The 12,292-nt window shown below is 37.9% G+C and overlaps 3 protein-coding genes across 3 annotated transcripts; 2 read left to right on the forward strand and 1 right to left on the reverse strand.

Annotated features, from left to right (window-relative positions):
• Positions 1-931, forward strand: LOC128864101 (uncharacterized). The gene has a single exon (XM_054103600.1). It carries the CDS (start codon positions 101-103, stop codon positions 668-670), a length of 570 nt encoding a protein of 189 aa, XP_053959575.1. The 5' UTR covers positions 1-100; the 3' UTR covers positions 671-931.
• Positions 932-5,264: 4,333 nt separating this feature from the next.
• On the forward strand, positions 5,265-9,635 carry LOC128864102 (uncharacterized). The gene is made up of 3 exons (XM_054103601.1): positions 5,265-5,505; positions 5,565-5,816; positions 9,505-9,635. The coding sequence occupies exons 1-3, from the start codon at positions 5,319-5,321 to the stop codon at positions 9,570-9,572; spliced, it is 507 nt and encodes a 168-aa protein (XP_053959576.1). The 5' UTR covers positions 5,265-5,318; the 3' UTR covers positions 9,573-9,635.
• Positions 9,590-11,555, reverse strand: LOC128864100 (epidermal growth factor-like protein). The gene is made up of 2 exons (XM_054103599.1): positions 11,397-11,555; positions 9,590-11,322 (listed from the first exon to the last, which is right to left on the reverse strand). Exons 1-2 carry the CDS (start codon positions 11,508-11,510, stop codon positions 10,789-10,791), a joined length of 648 nt encoding a protein of 215 aa, XP_053959574.1. The 5' UTR covers positions 11,511-11,555; the 3' UTR covers positions 9,590-10,788.
• Between the last annotated feature and the right edge of the window lie 737 nt (positions 11,556-12,292).

Consider the following 12,292-nt stretch of genomic DNA (forward strand, 5'->3'; position numbering starts at 1 on the left):
TTAATATAGCAGTGTAGCTTAAGCCTTCAAAGAGTTTAGATCACTCTCTACCATAATATTCTAATTCCAAAAAAGTTATAAAATAAAAAATAGAAAAACCATGTTTCTACTAAAATTAGCACTTTCACTTTTATGTGCAACCACCTACACATCAACAACAACTGCCGCCAACTCCATCTATTCAACCTGCACCAGAGATATTTGTAATTGTCTGCCAGGCACCCACGAGGCAACCCTCGCTCCAGGTCTCAAATACTGCGCCACAGATAGCACCGAAAAATGCATGGAATTCGCCGTACGACTTTCGCCCACTGTTTGTGAATGCAAAAGAGGCTATAAGTTCAATGTCGACCGAACAAAGTGTTTTCCGATGAATAACCGCAGTGATGACTTCGTTGACAGATTCAGAGATGAGCTATCGAGTACGGCAACTACGAGCTTTGTGGACGTTGATAAAACCACGACAGAATATGAGAATAACGCGGGCAACACTACAACAAGTGATGGGAATAACTCGAACGAAGTGCCAACAGAGGACCCCTTAAGCTTAGCGACGAAACCAGAGTTGGACAACAGCAAATCTTTTTATATATGGATCGGAGTGGCGTTAACGGGCACTGCTCTTTTAGTATTTCTAGCATCTTTGTATTATATTTCGAAAAGGAAATGAGTTCACTCTGCTTGAAGAAAGCGAACTCAAATGAAATTAATTTCGGTTTCATATATTTGCCAACTTCCTTAAATCGATGAGTTGCAAAAGTTTGCTAATTAAAAGTCTTTTTTAATTTTTATTTAATATGTTTCAAATAGCTGAAAAAATGAATCTGCTGATTTTGTTAAATTTGAACTGGTTTGTGAAATAAATGAAAACCTTCCGCGTATCCAATGAACGAAGATATGCAAGGCATTCTGCTTAAGCGAAGACACTGTATGTAAAGAGTTCGAAATAAACTTTTTTTTTTTTTTATTTATGGTACGTCATACGGCAAGGTCCATCTTGGGTTTAGGCCTCAGAATACTAGCCTAAATTGTATGAAAGTTACCTTTTTTCCTAAATTTTTTTTGGTCAATAAATATGTAAGATATGTTTGATACGCCCGGTTCTTACTTATGGTGCTGAAATCCTGACACTGAAAGCTAATGATATAAACCAGCTATTGCGATTTGCATGATCCATAATGAGAAAAATCTACGGTATTATTCGGCTTGAAAATGGCAGGTATCGCATCCGTTATAACAACGAAATTGAAAACCTTATTGATGGTGAAAATGTAATACGTTTAGTAAAGCGCAGCTGATTAGATGGATTGGCCAGATCATAAGAGTGCCCAACGAAAGAATCCCAAAAAAGGGTGTTTACTTTGCGTCCAATTAGAGGAAGAAAGAGAGGCCGGCCAAGAAAGAGATGGCTTGATGACGTAGAAGCAGACTTTAAAGCGATGTACGTTCGTAATTTGAGAATTGAGGCAAGAGAGAAACTGAATTGGAGGAGAATTGTTGATGAAGCTATGGTCCACCACAGACTGTGAAGCTAAGAGAGGAAAGAGAGAGAGAGAGAGAGAGAGAGAGAGAGAGAAATATGTATGAAGAATAGCATTTGAGTAAAAAAATATGTAAGTATGTTATATTCGGCCGCCGTAGCCGAATGGGTTGGTGCGTGACTACCATTCGGAATTGACGGAGAGAACGCCGGTTCAAATCTCGGTGAAACACCAAAATTAAGAAAAACATTTTTCTAATAGCGGTCGCCCTTCCTTATAAAAATATCTGCCGTTCGGAGTCGGCTTGAAACTGTAGGTCCCTCCATTTGTGGAACAACATCAAGACGTACACCACAAATAGGAGGAGGAGCTCGGCGAAACACCCAAAAAGGGTGTACGCGCCAATTATATATATATATATATTATATTGGAGGTTTAATTAGTTTTAAAGCTGACACACAGATGGCGCTATTTATCACTTTATCGCGTTGGCAATACTAAATATATATTCATGACAAAGCCTCATCCCTAGGCTTTGTTTATCAGTATCTGTCATTTCGCTGAAGTATAAACAACGCAGTGTTTTCGTGCTCCGAGTATGTCAACTTTCGTGCCGTCGAAACGCAATTTGCGGGAAGCTTTGCTTTTCTGCTTCAATTTGAAAAAAAATACAGCCCAAGCCCGTGAATTGCTGCAGGAGGCCTACCCAGACCATACTCCGTCGATTTCAACATGAGAGTACTGGTTTCGACGATTCAAAAGTGGTGATTTTCACACTGAAGACAAGGAGCGTCTTGGCCAGCCCAAAAAGTTCGAGGATGCGGAATTGGGGGAATTGGTAAACGAGGACTCGTGTCAAACCCAAGAAGAGCTTGCTGAATCATTGGGCGTTGATAAATCAACCGTTTGCAAGCGTCTAAAAGCGATGGGAATGATCCAAAAGCAAGGACATTGGGTCCCGTACGAGTTGAAGCTGCGCGACGTCGAACGGCGACTTTTTACGTGCGAATTGCTGATCGAGCGACAAAATCGGAAGGGTTTTTTGCATCGGGTGGTGACTGGCGACGAAAAATGGATCCACTACGATAACCCAAAACGCAAAAAATCATGGGGTTTGCCCGGCCACGCATCAACGTCGACGGCCAAGCAGAATATTCACGGCATGCTCTGCATTTGGTGGGATCAGGTCGGCGTCGTATATTTTGAGCTGCTCCAACCGGGCGAAACAATCACCGGGGATCGTTACCGACTGCAATTGATGCGTTTAAGCCGGGCATTGAAAGAAAAACGGGCGGAAACGGTAAAAAGGCACGACAAGGTTATTTTGCAACATGACAACGCTCGGCCGCATGTTGCTCAACCTGTCAAAAAATACCTTGGAACGCTTGGCTGGGAAGTGTTACCCCACCCGCCGTATAGTCCAGACATAGCTCCCTCCGATTATCATTTGTTCCGGCATATGACTCTCGATTTGGCGGAGCAGCGGTTCTCCTCGTACGAGGCTACCAAAATATGGGTTGAGTCATGGATAGCCAAGCAGCGGCCAGAATTTTGGAGAAACGGCATCCGGAAATTGCCCGAAAGATGGGCGAAAGTTGTAGCTAGCGATGGCCAATACTTCGAATAAAATATTTTGTACCGTTTTTTCACAATAAAGCCCCAAATCTTCGAAAAAAACCTTGAAAACTAATTCAACCTCCCATATAATATATATATATATTATATATATATGTTATATTCAAACGTTGTTATTTTATTTGAAAAAGTAGAAAATTTGTAAAATTTTTTATTAAGTTTTTCTTTAATAAGTAGTCTCTTCCGGCATGCGAATTCTTTGCTGTTGAAAGCTTTCACATAGTAAATATAAAAATTCGCACATTTTATGAACAAGCAAGAAGCTTTGATGTCACATACTCATACACTCATATGCACATAGGGTGTTTTGTTTAGTTGCATGAGAGCTATTGATATCGATAACTCTAGGTTGCCAGCTGAGAATGGCAAATGTGTCATGAACTGCTTAACGTCAAATTAACGCTTTCAAATTGAGGAAATTTACATTAAAAAAAAATTGTTCGCGAAGTTCATCAATCACTGGTGGCATCATCGGCTCTTATTTATTTCGAAATGAGGAAGGAAGCGCCGTTACGGTGAATGGCGAGCGCTATCGAGCTATGCTGACTGAAGGTTGGTTTTGAAGAGCACACATTAATCAGCTAAACATTAGTCCCAACAAGACGCAACTTGCCATACAGCGCGCTTAACAATCGATTTATTGAAATACGCAAGCCACCATTGAAGCCATACAGCCAGATTTATTATTAAAAGTAATCAAAAATTCGACTGATCGAATGGGCCAGGCAACACGTTACGTGGTGGACACATGCCGAACATCATACTCGTATTAAAAAAATAAATGTCATGAAATTACCTACTCGTACCAGGTTATAATAAAAAAAATCATTCCAGCAATATTTCTGTGTTGCATTATTTTTTAAGTTCTAAAAGTCTAATTATCACACTCAACCTTTTTGGGTGTTTCACTGAGCTCTTCCTGGGCGTCTCGATGATAGACGGACCTACAGTTTTAAGCCGACTACGAAAGGCAAATAGAGGAGCCTTTTCTGTGGAGTTTTTTCAAGGCAGAAGTGCACTCGAAATGCTTGCCATTGCCTGACGAGGAGGGACCGCTATTAGAAAAAACTGTTTCTATCAATTGGTGTTTCGTGATTCCAGATTACAAATGGTATTCATCCGTAAATGCATGCGGCTACGGCCAACGCATTCTATTACCTCAAAAAAATTGCTGAAAACAAGGTAGGTACGTGTTGCAATAAAAGTATGGGTTTGCTACTTTTGCGCGACTAAATTTGCTTGTTTCATAGTGATTTAATTAATTTGCAATAAAAACAATTTTTTTTTTAATTTGGGTTTTGAAAATTAATGGGATGTTAGCAGGAGCCCCCTTCGGAAAAATCATGGTAGCGCATCTGCTCATATTATTCTTTATCCGCGGCAGGTTTAATTGAAAATATGCGAAGTTGGTTAATAACCACGCCCACTTGCCATATAACGGTAGTTTGCTTTAGCTTGAACTAATTTTCGAAGCAAAGGTCCAGCCGGGTATTCAGAGCTTCTTTTGTTTGTGTGGGATTCAACGCCAATACCCCCTTTTACCACTGGCGCTTGTTCCGGGAACTTTACAATCAAGGTGGCATATAAATAGGTGGGAAGTATAATGGTCTGTAAGCCTCGCGGATTTCATCAGAGACATTAATTGTAGATTCAATTTTTTGTTTATAGGTGCACTACTTTGATGAATACTAATAGTTGGTAAAAAAAGAGATACTGCGAAGAAATAAAAATAAAAATCTAGCAGCAGTTTAAAGGTATAAACTTGTGCGCTGCATTCGCTTTCGAGTGTTTTCACAGTGTAGCCATGGCAAGAAGACAAGGGTTTATGCATCGGCTCAGTCCTTCAACCGTAATCGCGAATAGCAAAATCAATGTGAATATTTCATTCATTTTATTTTAATTGTTTCATTTTCCTATGCCAACGTAGTAACTCTTTATTTTTAATATATACTTGTTTATTGTTATTTTTTTTTATAACTGTAAGTAGTCGTATAGAAAACAAAAATAAATGTACAAAAATTGTACACGACAAGGGAAAAGATAAATGGTCAGAGATACAGATGTAAATTGAAGTGCGAGTTGAGGCAGAACCACAATGGAAGGAAGGAACAAGAATGCATTCAGTTTCCAACATCGCTGCAAGATCGACGTAAAGTGTTGAAAGAAAACCCCTTTAAATTTTTTTTGTTCACATCATCTAAAATGCTTTCTATTCAACTTCTCTTATTGTCCATCACATTTGTTTGCTATCCAGCGTTTTTCAATAGAAACGGCGGAAAAATTGCTGCACTTTCTGCAACGGATGTTGGCTATCTTGAGGCAACGGGTGGAGTGGTTGACAATACAACAACCACAACGAATGACAACTCAAACAACTCAGCTGCTGCAGGTATAAACAACTGATTTACTGAACTACTACAAGCAATTAATATTTCTCATATCACTTAGCCAGCGAATTGGATATTTTAATGCCTCCCATCGAGTTCACGGAAGCTATTGCTGGTATCGCTGATGTGACCCCTTCACCGGGCAACGCCAATACGCAGGGTAAGGGCGGTAATAATCCAGCGCCAAATTGGTGGCATACTTACGATGCTTTGCTGGTGGCGCTTGGCATGATTGTAATGCTGCTGGTGATGGTCTTGCTCAGCCACTGCATTTGGCGGCGGCACATAGAGCGGCGTGCGGAGGAATGGGAAGGTGAGCTAATCAGAAATGAAATACTTACTTTTTTTGCAAACTACTGATAATTGTGGGTGGACCCGTTCAGCTATAAGAAAAATTTCCACCGTAGCTGATTGTTTTTGTTTTGTTTTTCTTATGTGGCTGCCATTTGGTGCGCATCGGCAGCTTAGCAAAAATCGATTTTTTAATAGCGGTCAGTCTTTGGACCGACTGTAATAATCCGCTGAATGTGTTTGTGCTCTAAAAAAGCTTCTCATAAAAGCTATTTATTATTTGAAGGTGACTGTGGTATTCAACTGCTTAGATTCTATGATTTGTGCAGAAACAACAAGTCGATTAAAGAAGAATTAAAGAGAAACTGGGCGAAGCATTTCACGAGAAATGCTTGCACCATTTACAGTGACGATCACAACTGCGTGCGTGATGAGTTTCTTTTTAATTTAGAGTATTTTTCTATTTAGAATATTTTTTTTTTTTATTTTTCGCTCCTTAACTAAAACCATGTAAGTCAAACTTTATGAAAGATTTAGAAATAATCCACGAATTTTTATCTAAATTTTGGCCCCTTTAATTTTAATTTTTTGGAAAATATCGGGTATGTAGTGACATGGCTCATGAAATTTTAATAAAACAAGTTTAAGCTTAAGCTGCTAAATTTTTAATAATTTTTTTGGTGACATTTTTTTCAGTTATTTTCATTTAAAAATGAGTTTCTTGTGGAAGTAAATGCGCAAGAACGTGGCAAAAAATAGATAAATAGAAAAAAATCAACACAAGTTTTTACAAATTGGACTTGTTACTTAAAACAAATCGTCACAAAAAGAATATATATTAAAAATAACCCGATTTTATAGCCGCTTAAAACTTAAATTTAATGCCATATTAAAATTTAGGAGCTGGGTTACTATATAACTGTCAATTTTCTAAAACTTCTGTAATTAATAATAAGAAAAAATATCATGCACTCAGTTTCGATCGCCACTGTATACGTTGGAAGTAGATTTGTTGGTATTATAATATATTCGCTAGTATACCGTTACTAATGCTTTAGCATATGAGTTAAGGAAAAGTATTTGGCTATCGAAAGCTCGGAGTCATTCTAAAGACCAAATGCATTTTGCATCCCATACTTTATGCAAGCCATCTAGAAGCCAAATGAAGAGTAAAAGATCTTTCTAGCCACATTTCTTAAAGAATCTGAATCCAAGACCGGACATTTACTAAAATTTGCTGAAACATATCTTGCTTCCCTCCAAACATAGGCCATACTCTATTTCAGTGCAATTAAAAAGGCATTCAAGTAAGCTGTAAGCCATTTCTTTCCTATCTCTTTCTCTGATACTTTTCTCCTTTCCCCCTTGACTATCTACCCTCTTTCCAGAGCTCTAAATACAATGGGCTTTTTAGCCTGAGTGCTTTAGGAGCCACCAAATCTCTTAGTGCTCCTTGGCTTGACTAATTCAGATTTCAATTTCAAACTGCAAACCACTTTCAGTCGTCCCAAGGATACACTTCTGCTACTGATTCGTCTAAAAACTTCTGCTACTGATTCGTCTATCAACATTCAGCTCGAAACCTACTGTGGGCCCGAAACACCAGTTGATAGTAAAAGCAGCGCCCCCTCAGCAGGCAATGGCAGCCCTCGAGCGTATTTCTGCCAAGTCCTATAAAGCTTCTCATAAAAATACTATCTGCCGTTCGGAGGCAGCACAAAATATTGGTAAAGCCATTTGTGGAGCAACATCAAGACACATACCCCAAATTGGAAGAGGAGCATGGTCAAATATCCAGCGAAAGATATATATAACTGGATTTTAGAATACAATTCGATATGTCGCTACCTAATTTGGGGCTTGAGTAGTGGAGAGCTATAGGTTGTATAAGAAAGGTTGTGATTTTAATTGGACGAGTTCCTTAAACAATATTCATCCCTCATCTAACATAACATTGTTTCAATTAAAATTGCGCATAGGTTGCTCAAATTTAGTAAAGAAGAAAGATACGAGTTGGAAAAAAATACTATAATGCAAATATTTTGGAAAATTTTCCGTGAATACCTCTATCGATATCAATATCTATGTTCTTTTTCTTGATTGGCGCGATAACCGCTTACGTGATTTTGGCCGAGTTAAATAAAGCGCGCCAGTTGTTTCTTTCTCGTGCTAACCGGCACCAGTTGAAAATACCAAGTGAAGTCAAGTCATTGTACTCCTGATCTTTCCAACGCAGAGGAGGCTTTTCCATTCTTCTGCTACCACCAGCTGGTACCGCATCGAATACTTCCAGAGCCGGAGCGTTTGTATCCATTCCGATGCCGCTGGATCTTTATTCGCTGCGTAATGTCTATATCGTTTTAAAGCTGAATACATATGTACATATGCACATACATACATATATTTTTCAAAATCGCTAACCCAAATAGATGAATATCGTTTTCCCCCTAACCTGATTCTGATATTTACTGAATTAAGACACAAATTACGTCCACCTCCATTGCAATTAAAAAATGTTCATCATCAACATCATTACTTTCATAGTCCTTGGCACAGCATAGCTTGCACACGTTCATTCCTCCATTTAAATTAATCATTAGTCAGCTCCTCTATCATTAGACCATTTACGACAGAATATAGCCACCCATTCTGCCGTCTTGCTCTGTTTTTTTTTGTGTAATGTGTGATGCTCTAAGGCTCCAAGCCTCGCAACCGTAAAGAGTTTCATATGTAGGTAAATGTCTTGTTCGCAAAGTATCATATATTCGATAACTTATGGCTCCAGATGTATCGACATTTCTGTTGAAGATTATACTTAGGTATTTGAATTAATCCACCCTCTTGATGCATTCGTTCTTTATAGTTAAGTAATTTCTCGGCATTGGATGCATTGTTAAGTTTTTTCTATGTTTATGCGGAGCCCTGCATCTAATGCTTGGGTTTTTAATATTTTTGTATGCTCTTTTAAGTTCAGTTTCACTTTGTGCCATAAGGTTAGTGTCGTCAGCATACGCTAGTACCTGAGAATTGTTGTTGAAAATTGATTCTCTACAGCCAAGTTTTTCTCCTTTATCATGCAGTAGTAAGTTGCTTAACTTGCTTAACTCCAGAATATATCTTGAACTCCCTGGGTGCTACGCGATTGATAGCTACCTTTACATTTGAGTTGGACAATATCATAATAATCAAATTTATGATTTTTTTTAAGATTCCGTGCATTAACAAATCATCTTTCATTCGGTGTCTGTTTATTCAATCGAAGGTTTGTTTAGAGTCAGGAAATACACAGAGCAGCTCTAGTTCAAATTCATTCTGTTCTTCTATAATTTGCAAGATAGTGAAATACTGATCAATCGTAGATCTATTTCGCCGAAATACGCATTGGTAGTCGCCTAAGATTTGCCCGCCGTATATATATTTAATTATTCAAAACGTTTATGAGCAAATGTTTTTACAAAACCTTCAAAGATTTAGAAAAATAATAATTCCCCGCCTGATAAAAATTCCGCTCGAAACTTACTGTGGGCACGAAACACCAAATGATGGAACAAGTTTTCTCAATTGCATTTTAAAAGTGCCTTTGTGTCTTAACTTATTGCCAACTTATATACAATTATTTTCTTCAATTTCTGGCTTTATATTTGAATTGGTTTATTTTCCATAGCCCATAATTACATTTTCTACTAAAAAATTCTATTCTGCCGTTTTAGCTGAAAATGCGAGGATCTTCTGCAGCACACCCTACTATATGGATCGGAGTCAGATATTGGTCTATTAAATAAATATTTTCGTGCAATATGGCTAAGTAATGATACTTTTAAAATTTAAGTTGTCAAATAAGTTATCACAAATTTTTAATAAACTTTTGTTTTATAAATATTTTGCAAAGTGCTTGCGTATAATCACATAATTTTTGGAAGCCTTGATGATAATGTCTATGCAACATTTTTGGAGGGAAAACTGTTTTAAGAGCTTTACAAGTTTGTATATAGGGTAAATTGATATGTTCCCAACAGCAGTCGTTTTTATCAACAGAGGCTGTGCAAGATGTATAGTATACGTCAATGCTTTTATTTTAAAACAAATTGCTTAAGAAAATTTGAAATGATTTCAGCCACGCATTTTAGGCTCAAAAAGCAAGTCCAATATTTTTTGTATGCATGGGTAGCACCGTCAGGAAAATTGTCCAAAAACACTCAAGTTTGGCGCAATGATTGCATTGCAAGTGCGCAAGTTCCTGGCAGGTATAAAGAGTTATTTAGTATCTAAAAATATCAGTACAATCAAATTTACTTGTTCGCATTTTATACGTTCAAGGCTATTTCTATGCCTCCCCTAAACGTTTTATGCTTTTTTGACAGTGGTTACCTCCACTTGAAATACACTACAGTGGTCTGGTAGCCTTTGAGTTTATCGAGAGCTCCGCGCAAAACACTCCTCCGCCAACGCTTCCGCCCAACTAAGAGTTTTTCATGCTATCTTTACATTACTCTCCTTTCAATTGCTGTACGCTGTTTTCACCTCCCTTAAGGAGGTGCTATAAAACACTAATAAAGGTATTTTGACGGGCAGCAAATATGGCATGAAGCAACTTGTTGGATTTAGCGTAAAACCCTTCCTTCTGGCCGAAAATGCAAGACTTTTTCAAAAACTTATTGATTATTTACTGATTTTTAGATTTTTTTTTATATAGTATTGTTAAAATCCCTTCCTCGAATAAGCGTTTAGCGAAACTGAATTTATAAAAGTCATCACTTTACCGAATGTGTGAAACCAAGAGCGAGATATAAAACATCTTTGCTTTACTATATTCTAGTTATCAATTATTAATCTAGCCTTAAAAATTAAGTAAAAATTATTTCTTTTATTCTCCTATTTGAGTATTTTTTTCAGGAATTTCTGCACATTTAACACTTGCCAGTGTTTGTAGGTTTTAAATGCTTCTAAAAGGACGTTGCACAAATCGTCGTGATTCTAGTTGTATTTAATAAGCCTTATCCCCACCTTAATAATATGAGAATCAGCAGGATTATGCACGCCAAAGTTAAATACCAAAATTCCTGCGTCAGTTGTTTCCAAAGTCCCCAATCGGCCGAACGCACACACTCGAATTCATTATCAGTCAGCGGCACGAATCCCTCGTAGCAGGCGCAAATACCCGGTGCACTGCAAAAGCCATTTACACAACCGATACTACCATTGGCGGAGGGTTCTCCACATTGAGGCGCACAAATGTCGACTTTCTCTTGTTTCTGCAACATCCAACCTTGGGCACAAATACACAAATCTTCCACACAGGTACCATTGCTGCAGCGTTCAGCGCATGTTGGCGGGGTGGAGCTCGTGAAGTTATCCGGAATAGGTTCACATGGCGAGTTGTGCCCATGCAGTTTAGCAAATCCTTCATTACATTCGCACAGGAGTGGTCCAACACATCTGCCATTGACACAGTCGTTGTGACAGCGAAATGTGCAATTGATACCGTTATGCTTGAAACCGGGACAACAAAAATGAATTATTTTGCCATTCTAAGGAGAAAATGTAAAAATTTTGTTGTTATTGCATTCACTATCAAAGTCTCTAATTTTCATTTGGTACCCACACTTTCGTATCTCCTGCACCAGGCTTGCAAGAACGCGGAAACTTCGATTGTTGCTATTGTCGCGAGTACTGTTAACAAGAAAACAATTTTCACTAAGCTATGCATCGTCAACATTTTGTTTTGCCCCGTTATTGGGGCTGTTGCTTTCGCGTAAGTAAACAATTGACGACTAAGCCGTTTTAACTATCGAGAATGAATTAAATAAAATCTTGTGCGCACACACACAAACGAGTATTTGTGGGAAGTTTTATCAAAATGCATATCAGTTTATAATGGGTGAGGTAAAAGGTTTTCAACGTTTTTTATTTTTTCTTCCAACAGTGGTAATTAAATATGAATACACGCTAATAATTAAGGGAGAGGATATCTCCTAGACAAACTTTGCCTAAGACAGTACTAACGAATACAGAAGGTTTGAGTTTTTAAAGAGGGGTTTTAAAACTCTTGCTGAAAATGCAGGAAATTTATAAAAAATATTTCATATACAATGAATACAGGTATAATATTGTAAATTAAAATACTTGCTCAATATTACGAAGTTAACGAGGACCTTTTTTGTGGCACATCTTAACCCACTACCCCCTGTTGACCCTTTATACAAACATGTAAAGGGTGGTTAAATTTCAGCCGAGGCCGCGGCGGCCATTTGGCCGATGTTTTCTTCCATACGTAATTGAGCCACACCAATATTATCATAATAAAGAGAAGTGATAATAATTTTCTAAAAAAATTGTATTTTATTCAAAATCAACACTGGCCCTTGACACTTAACCACCCTTTGTGGTGAAATGAAAATTCATAAAAAAGGCGGTTGTTCCATAGAAATTTTAAGCATATAATTTTTATTGGAGTTACTGAAAACGAAAGGCTCGTACGGGCTAAGATGAGTGCGCTAA

The sequence above is a fragment of the Anastrepha ludens genome, chromosome 5, assembly GCF_028408465.1.
Source record: "Anastrepha ludens isolate Willacy chromosome 5, idAnaLude1.1, whole genome shotgun sequence".
NCBI lineage: Eukaryota > Metazoa > Arthropoda > Insecta > Diptera > Tephritidae > Anastrepha > Anastrepha ludens.

Coding starts and splice junctions, on each gene's coding strand:
- LOC128864101 (XM_054103600.1), top strand. CDS start 101: ATGTTTCTACTAAAATTAGCACTTTCACTTTTATGTGCAACCACCTAC.
- LOC128864102 (XM_054103601.1), top strand. CDS start 5,319: ATGCTTTCTATTCAACTTCTCTTATTGTCCATCACATTTGTTTGCTAT. Junction 5,506..5,564: donor AAACAACTCAGCTGCTGCAG/GTATAAACAACT, acceptor CATATCACTTAG/CCAGCGAATTGGATATTTTA. Junction 5,817..9,504: donor GCGTGCGGAGGAATGGGAAG/GTGAGCTAATCA, acceptor CTGCCGTTTTAG/CTGAAAATGCGAGGATCTTC.
- LOC128864100 (XM_054103599.1), bottom strand. CDS start 11,510: ATGTTGACGATGCATAGCTTAGTGAAAATTGTTTTCTTGTTAACAGTA. Junction 11,323..11,396: donor GGTGCAGGAGATACGAAAGT/GTGGGTACCAAA, acceptor TTTTCTCCTTAG/AATGGCAAAATAATTCATTT.